We start from the raw sequence: 21,842 nt of genomic DNA, 5'->3' as shown, positions 1-21,842 counted from the left end.
ACTGAAACAGAAGATGGCAGCACTGCATGTACAAGGATGCCAGCTGCCGTTAAACCCCGAAGAAGAAGAAGAAGAAGCAGCTGTGTCCCAGAATTCATAGCGCAGCCCAGCTCAGTTTCCAACAATGGCGGCAGCTAGTTAGTTTTAATGTTACTCTTATTATTCTTTCTGGGTCACAAAATAAACGTTTAACATATTTTCAGGCGAGAATGTAGCTGTGTAAACCTCAAATATCTGCTCAGTTTATCAAGACACCACATATTTTCAAAAGCGCTCCGACGTTTTCGGAGACGTCTGTTACCCACTAGCTCGATAGCTAGCCGGGGGCTAGGTCACTAGAGCCGTGAGAACACCGGACTCCCGGCAAATCGTTTTCAAACCCACCGCAGTCTTTCGCTACTCAGGTTAAACATGATATACAAGTCACTTAGATAACTTAAAATGTTATTGTTTGGCTTATTTTTTAGTATTTTATTTGTTCCTGAGTAAATCGGTTTGGCTGAGATTAAAGTTTTTACACAGCTGAATAAACGTCAAGCACACAGCTGATCATCAGAAGTGTGAGATGCTCGAGAATTTACTCCGGTGTCCTGTTATATTTTAGATAGCAAGGAGTTTATTAAACTTCACCGAAACAATCTGCAGATTTCATTAAACTTTAATAAACTATCATCTTGTCTTTATTGTTAGTTAGCACATACCTTACACACTTAAAGCTGTAAGCTAATGATAGTTATATAAGAGCAGATGCTGCTGGTGCAATAAGCTGTACGTTTTACGTCCAATGGATGATGATCTGATTAGTCGACTAATCGCAAAAATAATCGGTGACTAGTCGACTATCAAAATAATTGTTTGTGGCAGCCTTAATCTCCAGTCAAAGGGCCATCAGGTCCTGTGTCAAACTTCACAGCTTGTTTGAGGCTGGAGCCCAGGCCAACTGTTATAAGGTGACAGCAATAAGTCAGTAAAAAAAAAAGTTGGGCCTAGCTTTGGGGTCAAATAAATTAAGCCAATTTGGAAGTGCCAAATTATATCTGAGGGTCACCAGATTGTGACTACAAAAAGACTTCCGGTCCTACAGAAGTCTATGGGAAAAAGGTTTTCTATCTTGACCTTGGTAAACACTTTGGTCGTGAATAAATGGGCTTAGTCATTTGTTTTGGGTGATACTGAATAAAATAAACTGAGTCTATTGTGTAAATTTTGCTTAGACCATGTTTCAAAATGGCAGATTATCTGTAGAACTGAACAGTTTGGCCTAATGCATTGTCAGTCATTAGCCAATGAGCACATGGTTTCATAGTCAGAGTTGCCCTTCCTTGTTTTTTTTGCAGCGGTGGAAACGCTCATCTCAAGGCTACAAATCGGGACTTGAGAAACCAATTAGCTTTACTTGGCCTCTAATGTACAGTATTTTCCGCACTATAAGGCGCACTTAAAATCCTTTAATTTTCTCAAAAATTGACAGTGCGTCTTATAATCCGGTGCACCTTATGTATGAATTCTGGTTGTGCTTTTACAGACCTCGAAACAATTTTATGTGGTACACGGTGCTCAAAAATCTGTCAAAAATATATATTTTTTAATACTTTTTTTTTTTTTTTACTTTTTCCAAGTTTATAGAACATACAAACAAAAATAAAAGAAAAAAGGGAAGGAACACAAAAGGAACATAATGAACAGAATCTCTGGGCCAAAGTTTTTTTTAAAAAAAAAAAAAGCAGATTAAGCGTTATGCTGCTAGATTACACATTATATTCAGATATCTCACAGAATTCCCTTATCTCATTCTCAGAGATGCAAAACAACGCATATGTAAACATAACTGTTGCTGCCAGATCTGGGGTAACCCAGCATCTGTCCAAATACTCTCCCAACAAACAAAATGACACCCCCAAGAATTCCCAAAAGTCAGTAGGACTCCCCCAAACTCCCAAGCCCATTACAAGAACCTGTAACCAATTTCAGTCAAAACACTCAATTCTCAGGGAGGAACTCCTGCCAGCCAGGGATGCCCAAAGTAACGTCCAATCGACCCAATCCCCACCATCCACCCCACCCCACACATCCACAGAAAGACAGCCAGATGGAACCTGTTGCCTAGTACTCTCCCAGACAGGTCCAGTTCCACCTACAATCAAAGAAAATTTGACCGCAGAGGCAAAAAGCACAAAGCCCCAGTCTCTCCCAGCCATCCGCCTGCACCTCAAATGGTCAAAAACAGAAGCAGTTTGAATTCGAGAAACCATTCCAGCGAAGAAGAGTCCGTGCCTTATTCGGTTGAGTGGTCCTTGTAGGCTATCCATTTTGTCCGATGTTTTTGGAATTTGTCAGTTTTCAATTTCAAAGAGTAGGTCATTTTCTCCATTATATACATTTCCTCTATTACATTGGCCTATTCTTTCAATTTTAAGGGCTCACTTTTCAGACAATTTCTTGTTATTACCTTTTTCCTTGTCACCAACATAATTTTAAACAAGTAACAGTCCTCCTTTCTTACATTTTCCAATAGTCCAAAATACAGTACTCGGCCTCGCACGGCACATCATACCCAAATACTTTCTTCATTGTTACCGCAATACACTAAGATTTGACATTTTTGCACTTCCAAAACACATGAGAATGGTGGCGTTCCAGTCCCCACATAGTCTCCAGCATTGCTAGGGTGTTTTCAGCTGCTTGCTTTTGATATAAGGAGTAATAAAAAACCTAATTACATTTTTCCAACCATATTCTCTCCATTGTCTAGAGCTAGTGGAATTATGCTGTGAGAGACATGTGAATCCCCAATCATCCTCTGACAATTTAAGATGTAATTCAGATCCCCACTTTTGTTTAACATATAATGTTTCATTCCTATTCAAATTTCGCAGACCATTATATAATTTTGATACAATTTTTGATGGAAGATTTTTATACGCACCTGATATTATTTCTGTTATCTGGCTACCTTCCCTCAGGGCCTTCCTCCTGATTCCTGTATTATAAAAGTGTCTTAATTGGAAACAAGTCTGATTTATCCAGTCCAAACTGTCTGTGTAGTTTGTCGAAATATTTGAATATTTTCCCATCTATTAATGTGCACATTGCCGTAATTCCTTTATTAATCCATCCTAAAAATGTACTATCCCATTAGCCACTTAGGAATTTTTGAGAATATGCAGGCCAAACCAACAGTTTGCAGTCTTCTTCAATTCTACACTTCGTCACTATAACCCACCAGAGTTTAATAGTGAATTCAGTAATAGGATTTGCATGTGTAGACTGTATAGTTTCTTCTCCCAATCTTGCTTGTGGTTGACATGATGAACAATAATTTATCTCAATATGTTTCCATTTTGAGGTGTAGTCCGGTGAGCACCAGTATACAATATATCTCAGCTGGGCTGCATATAAGTATTCCTTGAAATTCATGAGGGCGAGTCCAACTAGGAAAGGAAAGAGGAGGAGGGTTTTAAATTTTACTCTTGGCTTTGTCGCTTTCCAAATAAATCTGCTCACTAGTTTATCACTTTTGCCAAATTGTACATCTGGTATATAGACTGGAGATCCATGACAAGTGGTGCCCATTTAGTCAAATCTTTTTGAATCGCGTTGCTAATCTTGCCATAATTTGCCTCATATAATGTGCCTAATTCACAGATTAGATAGACACCTAAATATTTGATCTTATTTGAGTCCCATTTTAGTTTATATTTCTTTTGAATTGAATCTCTGGGGGAATAGTTCATACAAAGTACGTGAGTCTTTAAGATGTTTAGTTTATACCCTCATTTTTTACCAAAATGTTTAAATACTTTAATCAATTGAGGAAAGGTCGTGTCAGGATCCTGTAAGTATATTATTATATCATCACCAAAGAGACCTATTCATTGTTCAACTTTAGAAACTGTAACCCCTTTTAAATGATGATTTTGATTCTAGATCTGCCAGCTTGTTTCGGATCAATTTCTGTGCTTTTAGGCTTTGGAAGAGCGCTTCGGTTAGCTCCAGTGTCATGTCTTCTATGTCTTCTCAGACCTTCATTATCTTGTTTGATTTCTGATTTCAATGATTCGATACCCTTTAGTAGCTCACCAGCTGAATTGCTAGCTATGCTAACGGGGCTCATGCTAGCTTGTCCTGTCATGATGCTAGCATTAGGAAGTGGCTTTATCCTGTCCCTTTGGCATTTTGAGTTCCCTTTGCCTTATCCCGCCACCAGCTTTGTCTTGCCCAGTTGAATTGTCTGTTAACGAGTTTCGGTGTTTTTCTATCAAGATTGTGGGGAGCAGCCACCGAATAGGTCCACTCACTACGTCATGACACCAGAAACCGCCCAAAATTTTTTAATATGACTTTGGTAAGCTACGAAGCCACACCACTTAGATTGTCGTAGGATTGCGGCTACCGTAGTCAAGAGCCTCACGGAGTAATCTGGGTCCAAAACTCCTTTCGCTTTAGATCCCAAAGTCAAACAATAGTAGGGGATCACTGAGAGTTAAAAACGGTGTAAATCAGGGGTTGACAACCCTGGGCACGCGTGCCATCAGGGTTAACTGATGGCACAACCATAGCTGGACTGGCCATCGGGCACTTGCCCGGTGGCCAGATTGTGATTTTTCGTTTTTTACGGGCCGATGGTTTTGTTGTTGTATTTGTAACGGTATAAACAATGAAAGGTGGTGGATTAGCCAGATGCTGGCCGATGTGTAAACATAACTCAGTTGTTTGGTGGTGACTATAGCGGAGCTTCCACAGAGGCCAGCAGGTGAATGAGGGAAAGGGGAGGCAGGAGGAGGAGAGACCCGAGGCGGCCGCCGGTCTGAGTGTCAGGTGAACTGAACTTCAGGTAAGAAGTTATGACCTGCAGTCTATCTGGGTCAGATATAAGCCAAGTTTAGGTGGAGTTTATTTTCATTGTGCTGACTTTTTACAGTCAGTTACAATAACTCGTACTGCGTTCTAGCTAGCATGAGTTTCTATATAGCAGGGTGGTGCTATGATGTTACTGATAGTGAACTTTATCTTATTCATAAGGTTAGTTAGTAGAGTTGCCAAAAGTCCCATAAAAAAACAGAATCGTCCCGTATTCAGAGAAAATATTACACATTTCGTACTGAGCTGAAAAGGAACACAGTTTGTCCCGGACTTCAGCTAGGATGGAAAAATACACAAAGCTGGATTTATTCTGTGTCTTTGCTGCACAGCTGCCTCTTCTTCTCTCATTCTCTCCCCTCTCTCTCCTGTTGCTACTTCAATCATGAAACTGATCAATGATCAGCTGATCGGCTTTTCTCTCTCGTTTGTTGATCGCCCACTTTGTGCCAGAAAGAGGAAACCAGCGGATGTCGCGCTAAACAACAGCAGCACGTTTAAGCTTGATCAGCTGATGTTAGAATTTATTTAATATTACTGTCTAGTATCAGCTGATGTTTGCTGGAGCCACAGCTGTAAAGCTGCTGGTCATGATGTCGGTTTGGATATGTGGTGAGAGGGAAACATGAAGATGAAACCAGGAGATGTCCTTACTGAACCATCAGAGCTGAACAGGTGATGGAGAAACAGGTTTACCTTTTAGGTGACATGAATGAGTTGAAGTTATGAGCTGTTTCTGAGAGACTAATAACACCAGGATCCTTTTCTAAGTAGCTGACAGCTGGTAACTGTGCAGGGGCGGGTCTAGCAAAGTTTTGCCAGGGGGCCAGGTAGGGCATTAACAGGGAAAGGGGGGCACAAAGAAATACTTTCTTATTCTCATTTAAAATGTCTCACTTTTAATAAATAATTATCTGAATTGTACAACCAAAGTTTTCATCTGATGTAAAATGTATAGAAATCATACATATATACCAACAAGACTGTACATCACTGTCACAACAGCATCTGTTTTCATTCAAAGGCTTTATGACTTTTCCAATAATACCTGGGGGGCTGGTCTCTAGTCAAAATGCTCGGGCTGTTTTTTTGTCCCAGTCCAGCCTTGGGCACAACACGCCGTGAATTAATCTGAGAAGGTGCATTAAAAAAAAAAAAAAAAAAAAAAAAAAATGGCCAGGACAGTGCTGCACATCACAAATCAGCTCGCATAGACACATTAGTTGTGCCGCTTCTTAATGATGGCATTAACCCCAACTACCAGATTCACCTTGTAATTGGCTAAAAATAACTTCGCCTACCTGTGAGAGTAGCTGGCAGTTTTAAGCGATGTTGAAATTTCCACATTCCGACACAAAGCTTCAGCAGCTGTCCGCTCAGCATCAGCACCGCGGAAATACACGGATACAGCCGAAGAGTCAAGACAGAATTCACAATGTGTTTTCGGGACTTTCAGGTCTATGGACCAATGTTTTCTTTTCTGATCAAACCAGAAAGCTTTAATGAGCAGCTGGATTTGTCTCGCATTAACTGGCTGGACACAAAGGACATCGAAATGCAGCTGACTGAACTGAAAAGCTCGACTCTGTGGGGTCAAAGTTTGCAGAACTACGAACGCAGCTGGAATCCACAGCTGTGCGTGTTCATGGAGCTGCATGTTCACCTGCTGGACATCACTACCTGACAGGTTTAACTGTCTTCAGAACATTGCAGAGGCCTTATTGACAGTGTTTGTTTCTACATGTGTTAGTGGAAAATGATTCTATGTTTCTTTACCTTCTTTTAAATGTACAAAGATGCCTTTTCTCTGCCCTTTGTCTATGGTTAGATTAGTTTAGAATTATCCTTTTAGACTTTCCCAGCGAAGACATATTGTTTTGGGACATATTGTTTTAGATTGTTTTATCTCTCACAGCTTTCTCACAGCTCTCTGCTGACGAGACTAGCGCCACATATGGAGTTGTTTATTTTATCTGTTTATTATTTTCTTATCCTGTTCTCACTGTCTTTCCTATAAAAAGTGCCAAGCCTCTGTTCACGGTGTGAGTTGTTCTCAGCAGCTCACCCGTGTACACGTTTAGCAAAGAAAGTAACTTTGTCTCATTGTGTCTTTATTTCTCCTGGGTTTTTTACAGAGTTTTCTCCCCAACATTTCTTGGTCCTTCGGAGCCGGAGCGCCTCCATCGTGTCCCATCTCCGTGACCAGTCCACGTTGTTCGCCTGTCGACAGCTCACACACCAGGTGTGTGATAAAAGACCAAGAGCGTTAAATTCGGGTCTTGGCCAACGTCTTAGAAAGTGACCCACGGTGGTGGGGCCCGATCGAGGTGGACCAGACCCGGCGACACTGACCAGGTAGATACAGACACACTGACACAATCTTGCGTAAAAGCGCATTTTAAATTCAGGGAATTTAAAATAGCGGAAGTAGCTCGTCGACTGGTAGCTCTGGGAGCTCGTCGACTGGTAGCGTAGCTCGTCGACTGGTAGCTCTGGGAGCTCGTCGACTGGTAGCTTTGGAGCTCTGGGTAGCTCCCCCAGCTGGGTCTAGACTGGGTCTAGGGAGTAAGTAGCTCTGGGAGCTCCCCTTATCATAAGGGTTCCGGTCGCGCGCGCGTCGAAGCTGTGAATGTGAATGTGTGTGTGTATTGTCTTAATTAACGGAGCAAGCTGAATTTTCACGGTCCAATAAGAGACTGAGCTGCTCCTACTGTGTTTTTCTTTTACTGCTGTTCACTGACGTGCTGGTGATTTGAGAGAACGGTCGAGTTCCGTCTCGTAAAGTTCACACCGCTTTTGGAAATAGTCCGAAAGTAGAAGGGCGTGTGAGCAACCACTCTCATTTCTAATACCAGCGAAGGTGATAGCAGCTGTATCGTGAATATATTACTTAAACAAAAAATAAGTAAATACATAAATAAGATGGGTAATCTTGTGAAATTAAAACTCACTCCTGCTGACGAGCAGTGGTAAGAAAAGTCCAGGCGCCGGACAAAACAGTCTGTAAATTGAGAAATTTAAGAAAACAAAATATAAACACTCAGAGGAATAGAACTCAACTGCCAGTTTAGTAAAACTAGAAGACGAGACACTGTGCAGTGCCCACAATCCTTTTAGTAAACCAACACTCATTCCTGCAGCCGCATCTGCAGCACCACCCATATCAGGAAGAACATAATAATCCCCTATTAAGTGAAAACTAGAGATCACAGTAGTTTGGGGTAGTTTAAAAGGGTTGAAAACAGACCCCACTGAGTAGATATAAATATAAAAAGTACGAAATAAAGCTAAACAATGGGAAAATTACAGTAGAAATTATCTTTAGAGTATTTGAAATTAATAATAGCAAGGATAACAACCTGTAAAGTGATATTATCAATGAAACACAGTTGGCATGATGACCATGCCCAGAATGTATAAAATGAATATAAAGCAAATAATTCACACGAAAATATTTTAATAACATAAATAAAGTATATTAAGGCTGTGTCACTGTTCAGCCAAGGACAGTGTGTGAAAAGGTAACTGTCTCCACCTTGGGAAAAGGATGATACTGCAGGTCATCTGAAGCCCTTGATGGATACAAAATAAAATATAAATAATATATTATAATAGAACTGCCTGGTCCGCCATGCAACAGAGAGAACAAATGTGACCGCAGATTGGATGAATTCTAAATTATCTGTTTGCTGAATAAGATGATCCTAACTAACAAATTGGCTCAGTAGTAGTATAGTGGTACACACTAATAGAATATTATAATATGCTATTGCTGTTATATAAGACAAAGAGGATAATATTAACAATGACATAATATTAATATGAAGAGGCACCTAAATCGGTTATGATGTGAGGTGGATAATTGTTAAACAGTAGTCTGCATCAAGCTTAAGGTTTGCTGAAACTCAGTGTAATGACATGTGAGATGAAGACAATACAGAGAATAACTAAACTAATGAAGTGCATAGAGGCACTTGACCAGCTTGAAACCTATCATCCTAGAATGACACATTGCTGAGATATAGAGCACACCTATAATAACAACCAATAAGCAAAACCCTGTAGACAACAGCTAAAACTACAGGATTGAGAAGCTGAATTAAATATGTAGACACTGCTAAGCTGATGAGCATGTTACACATTTTCTTTTATTTTTATTTCTTTTTTGTTTCTTTTAGAGCAGAAGCTGCTGTAACACACCCAAAGAAAGACTCTAGGTCTGACCAACCGTCTCAGTCGTGGGCAAAAAGATGACAGTCAATAAAGTTCTAAAAGATAATTTATTGACGAAAAATATATCAAGAGATAAAAGATAAAACAGTCCAGTGTCCCACTTATGAATTGTATAAAAACACACAGTCCCAAGGCCAGAGCCAGCTATGCCACACGGCCAAGTTGCACTCCACATGTTGCCTTTAACAGGGTTAGAAGTTGTCCTTGGAGACCCACCACCCTGCAAGCATATAGCATATAGTGGTCACTCAAGCCTCTGCAACTCTGCTGCCTTTAGGCTGTGGCATATAATAGGCCCTGGACTGCACAGAGAGACAAAACGACACACTTAATATAAAATTCATAGCGCAAAACCCATCCATCCCAAACATATCTGATTTCATCACATTACATACCTACACAGAGAGACAAAACGACACAGCAGTGTTTGTAGTGTGGGCTATAAGTAGACCAGTGTATCAGTGCAATCAAGTACACTTGCCTCTAATTAGTCCAACGCCATTCCAGCCATTGGCTCACCAAAAATGTGACACACACAAAACCACTCACAACCCAGTGCAACTTGACACAATAATATGGAGCTGAATTAACACAGGCACATTAGTCTACCATGTTACAAGCTGCATGCTATTAAAAGCCAACATATGCAGACTTCTGCCTTGTTCGGATGGCAGCATTTTTTCTTTTTTCTTTTGTGTCCTGACACGTGTATGTTTTTGTTTTTGTTTGATTATTTTGTTGGTTTTGGAAACAAATTTAAACGAACTTGTGACAATACTTGAGAATCACAGTGACACATAGTGATTAGGCATATGATTGGAAAATGCCTAGGTTTAGAGCTGTGAGCTATGAGCTGTGAGCAATGCAAAGTTAAATATATATATGTATAAATGGGAAACAACCCTAACTTGAAAGTTTGAAATGTGTGAGATCCATGACTTGTTTGAAAAACTAGAAATTATTTAAAACTGCCTTAAGTGAAAATGTAGTCTTGCATCTATTCTCCCAAACCAAGGAAAAAAAAAAGAAAAAAAAAAAAGAAGAAGCATTCTGTAACTTAAAAATAAGGCTGACGTGTTGACATTAGACTAAAACACTAATCCGCAGGTGGCTATCAGGGACAGAGAGGCGAGCAAAGTCACAAACACCAAGGCTGCAGACAGCCACGCAGAAACAGCAGACAACATAGAGACAACGCCTGCTAGAACCGTGGAGAGGAAGGTCACTTCACACGAGATTGTAGGAGTAGGCCACAGAGAAATAATGCAAAACAGTTTTGAGGCAGCCACTTAAGAACTTACAGTTTTCAAAGGACAAATTAGTTGTAAAGTCAGCTTCAGGCCACACAACTGTACAACAATTAACTGCCCCTTTAGAACTAGTACATACAGAAAGTGGCCGCAAGTGCTTTATTAAATGCATATATGACTCATCGTGTCCAGTAAATTTGCTAGGTAGAGACGCTCTGACAAAACTTAAGATAGGTGTAATACCAGAAAAGAATGGCATGACTGCTGAGTGCATGCTAAATGACACCCCACCAGAGCCAGATAGCACTAACACAGAAAACAGTAGCCGCGTGTGTCTCTCTCAAGGCTACGGTGTTCCACATTATTACTGGACTCTCGCTTTGCCAGAGCTAAAAGCACTACACGATGTGGCCCGTCAACACACACCCGCCACATCCACTTTCCAGAAACCGACCGAGTATCACAACACTCTGAGATTTAAGCAAACTCCAGGCCCAGATCCACCTTATGATCAGCAAGTGTGAAAGCTAGGAGAACAGCATTTGACCTTACAGCACAGGCCGAAATTGTGTAGGTTACGCAGTAACCACAGATAGTAAAATAATAGAAGCAAAACCACTTTCTTCTTCATGTCCTGCACAGAGCGCTGAGCTGATAGCTGTGATACGCGAAAGTGAAATACACAAAGACAAACTAATAAATATACATACAGACAGCCAGTATGTTTTCTCTGCTGTGCATCATTTTGCAAAAAATTTGGCAAAACAGAGGAATGATTAGACCAACCGGAAAACCGGTTCAGCATGCCAGCCTGCTACAACGCCTACTGACTGTAATACATTTACCACAACAACTCGCATTGTGTAAATGTGCAGCACACAAAACTGATGGCACTTTCATTACTACAGGCAATAACTTTGCTGACAGAGCAGCAAAACAGGCGACACAAACGACAAACATCACATTGATGGCAGTAAACACGCATCAGATTCCACTGGATGTGTTGAAAAATGAACAAAAAGCAGCAAGCACAGCCGAGCAGGCAAAATGGCTAAAACATGGTGCAGTTCTGACAAACAACTTAATGATGCGTTATGGCAAGCCAGTGTTGCCAAAATCCCTCCTCAAAACGGCCGCATTTGTCAACGGGGGGACTGACCAGTATTGTCAACTCTCATTTCTACACTGTAAATTTTGAAACATCAGCAAAACAATTTGTCAGAACGTGCATGACGTGTCAAAACAATCCACATGGACCTTATTGAGCTAAATGAATGCCAAGGGTAAAAATATGCCCTAGTGGTTATAGATGTATTCTCAAAGTGGCCAGAAATCTACCCTGTGAAAAAGGCAGATACAATTTCAGTAGCAAAATGTATGTCTAAGTTGTAGGAAAATAAAGAGATGATTGTAAATAACGAAGAATGTAATGATGTCTATGAAGTGTCTTGCAGATTACAGCCCGGTGACTGGGTTCTGATCAAGGTGCTCCAAAGGAAAAACTGGAGCGCACCCAGGTGGGAGGGACCACATCAGGTTCTCCTCACCACGCCCACCGCTTGCAAAATTGCGGAACGACCATCCTGGATCGATCAGAGTCACTGCAGGCGAGTAAGTGAAGCCATCTAAACTCAGCCGACACAGGCTCGCCCAATTGTTGTGATCTCGCCCGGTGGAGGGAACAGCCTTTCTGGCCGGGGGGTCTACTCACGACAGGAGGGTGTGTCCTGTTGTCATGAGGTGGTGGCTCCTAATACCTGCAGCGGCCCTCACCCTGGCCGGTCTCCTCATCTTTGCTTCCGTGAGGGACAACAAGTCACGCTATCTGAAGAGAAGGCAGACACTGTATGACAAAGGAAAGTACACAAAGTTTCCCCATGGCTACGCCACTAACTTCTGGTGGCAGCTTATGAACACTACAGCTAACCTGAATAATAAAACTGACTGCTATGCATGTACCCATATGCCCCTATCCTCGCAGACGTCTGGCCTGTGGCCGTACAGCATACCTGAAGATCGCAGTTGGTGCCTGTTGGGCCTGGCAACACATCCAGGCTACGGTACTCTTTGGTCCAAGGCCAACTACAGCATCCCAGCAAAAGCAACCTGGAGGTCATCGTCACTGACGAATGTGCACTGTTCCGGACAGACCTACCTACTGACCTGGCCCCAAGTCTCAGACCCACTGCCTGATGTAATTCTACTGAACAAGCTGAACGCAGCGCAACTGCCAGTATGTGTGATGAACAATGGATCGCGGGCAGTGGGGGAGCTGCCCACACACCTATGTAAGTACATATACACTTTCTGCCCACCGAGGAACGAGAGGAAGTGTATGGCCTGTTCAATCAACGACACCTGTGCCAGTAACACGACGCTGATGAGCCTCAACTGTCGCTCCAACTACAGCTACCGAATGCCACTACAAACAAAGACTCAGTACCAGACAGGATGTGCACGGACGGCACCCAGCAGTAGAGGAACCAGAGTTTTGGCTGACTGGTACTTCCTATGTGGCAATAAGGCTTATCTGTCACTCCCTGAAGGTTGGGGGGGTCTGTGCGCCCTGGTGCAATTATCAGATCACGTCTTCTTCATGCAAAGTGTTGCACATCACCCAAGCAGCCGACAGAGACGTGAAGTGGACATCGCCTCACCCAATTCTTTCGGCATTACAGTGGACACTGGAGTGCCGGGAGAGTTTCGCATCTGGGGAGGAGGAGTGAAATTCTTACAGAGCTTGGTCCCCGGCATTGGAGTTGCCGAGGTGCGGGATCACGTGGAAATCAACCGATATGCTCTGCTACGACACATCAACTTAACTAAGACCCTGGGAACGGCCTTAGCAGGAGAACAGAAGGCCATCAGAACGATGGTGCTGCAGAACAGACTGACACTGGACCTGCTAACAGCATCACAAGGAGGAGTTTGTAAGCTGATCGGGGAGACATGTTGCACTTTTATCCCTGATGGATATGAAGCTGGAGGAGACATTTATGAAGCTTTGCAGAATTTGACCGTTCTGCAACAATATGTCACTGACCACACACCTGGAGCAGCTACAGCACAAGGCTGGCTGGACTGGCTGTTCGGCGGTCCATGGCTGGCTGCTGTAGCAAAACCGTTTGTCCTTCTAGGTCTCATCATGATAGCACTGCTCATATTAGTGTTGTGTGTGTTGCCATGTCTAAGAGTAATGATTTCAAAGATGATAACAACTACAATGACTGCTTATGTTGCCGTGCCTCAAGAAGAACAGCATCCCGTTGCAATTCTGTTAGAGGAACTTGTAATAGCTGCTAATAAATGACGTGGTGATTAAAAATGACTTGTCAAGTGATCATGCACTGATTAACACATTAGTAGTTAATACAGGTACAACATAAGGTTTTCTTATTCTTTTATTTTATTTTATTTTTTGTAGTTTTAGTTTTATTATTTTTCTTCATTATTACTTTTATACTTTCTTTTATTGTATTTTCCTTGATTCTTTTATTATCTTTTTATTTGTTTTATTCTTTAGACCACATGATTTACATTTCTGCTATGTTGACATTTTGAACATTAAAAAATTGCTAAAGATACTTAATAAATAACCTTCACAGACAATTGTTGTATACATTTAAAATAAGTTAAAACAGGAGGGAATGTTAGTGGAAAATGATTCTATGTTTCTTTACCTTCTTTTAAATGTACAAAGATGCCTTTTCTCTGCCCTTTGTCTATGGTTAGATTAGTTTAGAATTATCCTTTTAGACTTTCCCAGCGAAGACATATTGTTTTGGGACATATTGTTTTAGATTGTTTTATCTCTCACAGCTTTCTCCCAGCTCTCTGCTGACGAGACTAGCGCCACATATGGAGTTGTTTATTTTATCTGTTTATTATTTTCTTATCCTGTTCTCACTGTCTTTCCTATAAAAAGTGCCAAGCCTCTGTTCACGGTGTGAGTTGTTCTCAGCAGCTCACCCGTGTACACGTTTAGCAAAGAAAGTAACTTTGTCTCATTGTGTCTTTATTTCTCCTGGGTTTTTTACAGAGTTTTCCCCCAACAACATGTCTGTGTGAGCAGATTTTCTCTCACATGAGTCCTCAGGTAGCCTCTGAATGCTGGACCCTCGGAGACCTGTGTCTGAGTGGGAGACCAGAGATCACATTAATGTGTATCGCTATATCAACAAACATGCCCATATTGGCCCAGTCTATTTTTCTTATCATTGTTGTGAGGAACCCATAAATAGCATTTTCATTTTATGTTGTTCATCTGGTGTTATGAATAAAAAGTGTCTCTTTTTTGTTTCAAACACAGATTTCTGAAAAAACTTAAAACGTACTCTGCTGTCACGTCCAACATAAATGAAGACAGGAAACTAAACAGCAGTGACATTTGTAGGGTTACTGAAGTTGGGCTAGTTGGTATATAATGATGTGCTACATGATTGCTAGCAACACAGCTATATTAGCATAACATAAACACAGTGAAGCTGGAGGATGAACGCTAACTTTTTTTCCACTCTATAGAAGTTAATGTGAGGGTTCCCAATGGTTAGGGACAACTGTAATCGCATGGCAGGATGCTGTAAACGGACCAAACTTCGGTCAGGAGAACAACTGAGAATTCATCCACAATACGAGGTTAGTCATTAATATACTGCAACAACATGGGAATAGAGCAGCTGCGAGAGAATTCAACATTAATGAATCAATGTTATGGAAGTGGAGGAAGCAAGAAGAATGAGTTTAATAAAGTTTGACTTATCTGTCCGTTTTGTTTCACTTAATGTACCTTATAATCCCGTGCACCTTATGTATGAAAACAGACCCATTCATCGGCAGTGCGCCTTATGGTCCGAAAAATACGGTATACGTCTTGCTTAGGCCCACACAAAGTCCTGAAAGATCAGGTCCTATAGCTATTAGTACCAGACTATTCTGTAGAAAGCATTATGTAGTCCAGGCTTATTTGTGCTTGTGCTAGATATACCTAAAACAGAATAGAGATTCTGCTCTGTGGAATCACCTTGCAATTTAAATTCAGCAAAGGCCTGGGTGATATCAGGAAAATCTAATATTGTAATATTTTTGCATTTTTTATTGCGATTCAAGATATATATCATGAAGTGTTTAAATAACTTCCAAAAACATGTTATTTTCAACCGTATAGTGAATAAAATTGCACTGGTATACTCATTCAAATCGACCATTCAATATTTTTTTCTACTTTGAATACAATAAATCTGAATGAATTGACATGTTTTATTTCAATCATTTTTTAACCCTCAGTTGTACATAGAAGTTTTTTCCAAATGACAATACTGTGACAGTAACTCTCTTTCTGTGGTCAACATTAGAGCTTCAACAAACTGAAGATCATAACAACAAGAAAGAACATCAAGCAAGAATTCGCAAGACAAAATAAAACGAGTGAAATTAGAAAGGCTCTTTTTTGTGCTTATAACATATAAAAACAGTAAAATTAAAAATGCAATGACCTCATATTACAGAAACAAAAGTCTAGATAGTGACTAAAAGCGACTGACCAAGAGCAGTCACAGGTATCACAGCTGGTTTATTCAATATTTTCTTTGGTGTGTAGGGAGATGTTGACATGCAAAGTTTAAAACATTCTTCATTTTGCAGTTGAAGGATAAATGGACTAGACTGATTCTTATATAGCGCGTTTCAACTCTCCCAGAGTACTAGAAGCGCTCTATACAACATGCCACATTCACCCAATCACACCCATTGGCACAAGCACTTCTAAACAGAGTGCTTACGAACTACATTCACACTCCGATGGATGCATCGGAGAGCAACTTGGGGTTAGTATCTTGCCCAAGGATACTTGACACGCAGACTGGACGAGCCAGGAATCGAACCACTAACCTTCCGATCAGTAGGTGACCTACCTACCTCCTGAACTACAGCCACCCCCAGTGGATGACTTTTCAGCTGGTGGAATAAATTTATGGCAATGCTACCCTTTGTGGCAATAGTTTTATGGCATGTTTTACGGCAAATTACTGCATTTTGTTTGGCATCCTCCTTGTTAAATCACAAAACAAAACAGTGAATTACATGCACATAGCTTAATATTGCCATGGGAATTTATAGTTTATGGTTGCAAAAGAACCATTTTAACCAAACCAAAACTCGCAATACATAAAGTATATCTAATACATCGCCTACCCCTAGTTCTGCATGCACTTTCCTTTTTAATAAAGCATTCAGTAGAGCATTAGATCTTGAACAGTTTTCTTGGTTATGCTCCTGGTTCATAATCTGTGCTATGTCCTGTTTAATTTTTGTTATCAGGACACTCTTCTGTCTTTCCTTCTCTAATCTGGCCTAAGAAAACAGCTTTCCCTCCCTGAGCCTGGTCAGGCCAGAGGTTTTTACACGTTAAAAGGGAGTTTTTATTCTGCTCCATACTGCAAGTGCTTGCTCATAGGGAATCGCTGAGTTTTAATTTACAATTCTTTAGTTTACTTACCATAAACTATTACAAAAGATGACTACTGGACTTAGTCATTTTCAGCCATATAACAAAGCTGCAGACAGACAAGACACAATATCACACTTCAACCTGTAATTGTGTATAAGCCTGGCAACAGAATAGCAAACGCTGGAAAGCTAAACCTTATCACAAATAAGTCTTACCACGGCTAAGTCCATCAGGGCCTCTGAGTATCCGGCACTCCTCTATCTGTCCATATGGCGAAAACATCAGTCGGATATCATTCTCGTTACACTTCTTGGAGATCATTCCAATAAACAGTTTTCTGTCCTCCACTGCTGTATTAAACATAAGACAACATTAAACTTCTGTACATTATATCAAGAATTATGGTGCCCTGCAACATTCAACATGCATACAAGTATGTTTATTAGCAGGTACTTATGCTACAAAATCCTTACCATTGTTTTTCTCACTATCAGCGGGCTTCATCTGGATTGGATGGTGCATCTGAGCAAGACAGTAAATATATATATATATTATTTCATAAAATACACAACATGTAGAGATACAGAAACGAATATGTTGGTTTCACGTGCCAAGTTATGTAAAATTACTATTGTGTGCTTGTTAGAGATGTTTGGATCCCATTTGACTACAGATACCTGAAAAGCTCCACAAACAGAAAAACCTTTCTCTTTTACATAGATACATATACATACATAGATAATATCGACAAATGGCATATTTTCCTTTAAGACACATGAAACATCTTCAGTGCAGTTTACTAAGATATGACATGGCAACGTCCTATTGTATTGTCCCAACAAGTCCTGAATTACATGTTTGCCTACAGATCAGCTCCTTTTGCATCAGCTGGCTGCTGCGATCTGTACCAAGTTTTCTCTACAGTAGGGGGCACTGTCACTACACTACTTCTTACAGAAGAACAGAAAATAAAATAAATAGACAAGGATTGTTTTAAAATAAGGAAGTGCATGTTTATGCTGCATTTTTATGTTAAAAGACCTGCTTTTTTTTTTTAAACATTTTTTTCATTATTTAAAAACAAAACTGAGTGACACTTTCACTATTGATCAAGCATTGACATTTTTCTTAGATTGTTTTTGAAATACTGCATTTTAAGTGGAAAGTCTTTCTGCAACATCACACGGGGGGTTTGTACTCCTCAGAAGGTAAATGGCAGGGTGCAGCTGGTCCATTAGTGGAACCTCGGATAGAGGAGGGACAATGCGGTTTTCGTCTTGGTCGCGGAATACTGGACTAGCTCTTTATCCTCTAAGACAGCGGTCTCCAACCTTTTTTGCGCCACGGACCGGTTTATGCCCGACAATATTTTCATGGACCAGCCTTTAAGGTGTCGCGGATAAATACAACAAAATAAAACTAGTACCGGTACCGAAAAAAAGAAGATTTATTCATAACACACGTGAAAAGACCCAGGAAAACCGAGTTAACGATAAAAACAATAACAAAATAACGCTGAAAACTGATAAAAACCCTGAAAACCATACATTTCACACCTGAGCCTCAACTCTCGCGGCCCAGTACCAAACGACCAGTACCCCGAGGCCCTCCAACAAGCACTAGAGTGGTTCCCAGTGTGAATTTGCGGGAATAAGAATCCGCACCTCAAAATCAAAGGCCATGGTCCTCAGCAGCAAAAGAGTGAAGTGCTCAGTCCGGGTCAGGGATGAGTTGCTGCCTGAAGTGGAGGAGTTTATCTCTGGGTTGTGTTTACAAGTGAGAGGAGAGTGAGAGACAGAGATGGACTTGTGGAAGCGTCTGCATTTATACAGACACTGTCTGTCGTGCCAAAGAGGGAGCCGAGTGTAAAAGGGAAGCTCTCAATTTACCAGCCAGTCTGTGTAACCTACCCTCACCTTCCTACTGTCACGAGCTTTGGGTAAAGCCCAAAAGAGGGAGATTGTGCAAATACAACAGTAGAAATTAGTTTCCTTCAAAGAATGGCTGGGCTCTCCTGTAGAGATAGGGAGAGGAGTCATTCGAGAGGGGCTCAGAGTAAAACCACTACTCCTCAGGATCGAAAAAAGACAGTTAAGGCAGTTGGGGCATCTGATTAGCATACCCCCTGAGCATCTCCTGAGGTGTTCGGGGCATATCCCACTCGGAGGAGGCCCCGTAGCTGACCGACCCAAACACTAACCCTATCTTAATATCAAGAAAACTAGTTAAGATTTGACAGTGGATAGCTATTTATGTACTTAGCACTTTTAAACCCTCCTTTTATTCTTTCTTAGCCACTTGTTAGTGAATTTGTAGGTTTAATAGTTTCATAGTTCATTGAAAAAAGTATGATTATAAGGATCGCGATTTAAACTGAACCAATCCTGATAAACAGGGGGAGACAGGTTTTTTTCTTGAACTGATATTTTTTTTATCTTCCTTAGTCAATTTGCCGTTTAATTCCTCTAATCTGCAGTTTTACTTTTCTATTTTTCCAGTATTATTGGGAACATCACACCAGCTGCCATGCAAAGAATCTGGAGGGTAAATGCTTAGTGCACCTCTGTGGACAACTGCTGAAAAAAATAGAGATGTCACAGAAATCAATAGCCTTTGATGTCTCAAAATGAGTGATTTAATTTCCTTTCAGACAGACAAAATATGCTTAATCTCTATCCACTTTTCTGATGGACAACCAAAAATTCAAGTTCAAGGTTTCAATGTGAACTGCACATGTGATGAAAGGGCAAATCAAGGACTATCACCTACCCCTGGCAGAATCTTCATGTTGTGCAGAGCATTCTGCGCTTCTAAGGCTGATTTGCGGCTATAGTAAGTTACAAAACAGCAACCTGCCAGAGATTGAAAAAGAAAAATCTTACTCAGCTGATTCACATCATACAAAGATCATGTTTTTCCTTTTTTGCTAATTAAAAACAAAGGACATTAACATAGCAAACCAAAAATAAAATCAATATATTCAATTTCAGAAGATTAGTAGTATAACTGGTTCAATTAATTCAGTCTTTTTTAAAACATAAAAATAAACTAATATTACTCTAGGTTTAGCAAATGTCAGAATAATAATAAAGTGTTTTGAGGGGTTATTTTGCCACCTCTAGAAAATGCACAGAATGTCACATAACAGAAGAAGCAAAGGATAAAATAATGCCTTGTATTACAATATGCATTAAAAATAACAAATGACAGTGATGTAAACTTTCTTAAACTCCTGTACCTCACAAAGTACAAGGGAAATAACTACTGTTAACACTTCATAAACATTCATAGGCAAGGTGTTGATAAAATTCAGCTCAATAAAGATAACCCTATTATGCACGCATGCATTTTGCAAATAACAATTCTTAACTCATTAATGTGGTCAGTGAAGAATACATGTAACATAATTTAACCTACATGTTCATGGAGCACTTTATTCTATACATGTTAAGCACTTAATCTAATCAGAGATGGAAGCCAGAGCACCACCACCCACCCAGCATGGACAGAACTTTTAAACTCCACAAAGAAAGGCCCCTGTTGGGTTTCCAACCAGGAATCTGAATGCTGCAAGGCGACAGTGCGAACCACTCCACCACTGTGCTGCCCATGAGCAGTTTAGAGCCGCACATGATTTTAAAACAACATGGGTTGTGTTTAATTCATCAACAATTTACGATTATTATTATTCATTCAAATCAGATCCACAATAACACGTATATGCTGTTGATGAAATGATATCTATTCCGTTTACAAAATTAAAACGTTTCAAGAAAACAGTGGTTTCTTTTTAAGAATTGTTGAGGACTGATTTATAGACAAACATGTGGGATAATACCACAGCAGTAGTTGTACTTTCCATCTTTTTGTCTAACACACAGTGACCAAACACATTATATGTTTCATAAAGTACAGAAACTTCTATATGTTAGTAGTTCTCCAAAAGCCACTCGGACTTGTTCCAATTAAGGACAGATTACAAATGTGTGTTGTAGTCCCCATCACTATAATGGCATACAAAGTCTGGTTATTGAAAAACTTTCACGGGAGCTTCTTAGAAACAGTATAGTAATAGAAGAAATTGGAAAACATCTCAGAACCAAACAGTATACCAGGGTGTCCAAACCTTTTGCAAAGAGGGCCCGATGTGGGGAGGAGAGGTGGGGGCTGACCATTCAGCCTGACATTCTACAAACCATTAACATTAAATGCAAATGAATTATTTAATGACATTTTTATTGCAAATGGCATACTTTTAATTTCTTCACACAGAACGCAAATAAATCTTAACTGTTTTACCAAAATCACTATTGAAAACTTTTGAGAAGGTTAAACATATCCTCCAATAAAAATCCATTCACTGAGATTGTAGAATTCATTCTCCTCAAAAGACTTAACAAATAACTTGCCTGCACTAATGTGAAGGGTGACACTGAGATCTCGATTGCATTAAAAAGGCCAGGTCTGGCTCAGAGACAGTGATTTTGATGCACAAGATGTCATGCTGGTGACTTCTTGCTAAAGTTCATAACCAAGAATGTCTTGCCAAACAAGCTTATCAATTTCTTAGAAATGTTCAAATCTCTTGGAACCTGCTTTCATAAAGCTGGTGGTAAAAGTTGAAAAGCAGGAGCTGTTGGTGCCAAATGTGACACTCAGCGTCACACTGTAGCTTGATGAGCTCCACCTGCAGGTGGTCTGGAGCGTCACCGGGGTTCACGGAGAAAGGAGAGGAAAAACCAGCAAAATCCAGGACACGCTGTTGAAACTCCTCAGCGAGAAATTAGATGTCTGCACGATTCTCCTCATACAGGGAGTGCAGAATTATTAGGCAAATGAGTATTTTGTCCACATCATCCTCTTCATGCATGTTGTCTTACTCCAAGCTGTATAGGCTCGAAAGCCTACTACCAATTAAGCATATTAGGTGATGTGCATCTCTGTAATGAGAAGGGGTGTGGTCTAATGACATCAACACCCTATATCAGGTGTGCATAATTATTAGGCAACGTCCTTTCCTTTGGCAAAATGGGTCAAAAGAAGGACTTGACAGG

The 21,842-nt window shown here is 40.4% G+C and overlaps 2 protein-coding genes across 13 annotated transcripts in view; one reads left to right on the top strand and one right to left on the bottom strand.

Annotated features, from left to right (window-relative positions):
- celf1 (cugbp, Elav-like family member 1) overlaps positions 1-21,842 on the bottom strand; it is a 74,671-nt gene that overhangs the window by 20,954 nt on the left and 31,875 nt on the right. For 6 of the 12 annotated variants that reach the window (XM_040005101.1, XM_040005106.1, XM_040005100.1 and 3 more), the window contains 3 exons: positions 19,558-19,640; positions 17,262-17,310; positions 17,004-17,138 (listed from right to left, as the gene is read on the bottom strand). In XM_040005101.1, coding sequence (XP_039861035.1) covers positions 17,004-17,138; positions 17,262-17,310; positions 19,558-19,640 — 267 coding nt within the window. Of the gene's footprint in view, positions 1-16,836; positions 16,884-17,003; positions 17,139-17,261; positions 17,311-19,557; positions 19,641-21,842 lie in introns of those variants that run through there. The other 6 variants (XM_040005108.1, XM_040005109.1, XM_040005111.1 and 3 more) reach the window with 3 other exon arrangements.
- On the top strand, positions 6,589-14,340 carry LOC120717213. The gene is made up of 2 exons (XM_040005099.1): positions 6,589-7,215; positions 11,788-14,340. Exon 2 carries the CDS (start codon positions 12,079-12,081, stop codon positions 13,651-13,653), a length of 1,575 nt encoding a protein of 524 aa, XP_039861033.1. The 5' UTR covers positions 6,589-7,215; positions 11,788-12,078; the 3' UTR covers positions 13,654-14,340.

This window comes from Simochromis diagramma, unplaced genomic scaffold, assembly GCF_900408965.1.
Source record: "Simochromis diagramma unplaced genomic scaffold, fSimDia1.1 OVJJ01000085.1, whole genome shotgun sequence".
Classification (NCBI taxonomy): domain Eukaryota; kingdom Metazoa; phylum Chordata; class Actinopteri; order Cichliformes; family Cichlidae; genus Simochromis; species Simochromis diagramma.
Note: the sequence above shows the minus strand (reverse complement) of the source record. Positions and strands in the feature narration are given on the sequence as shown.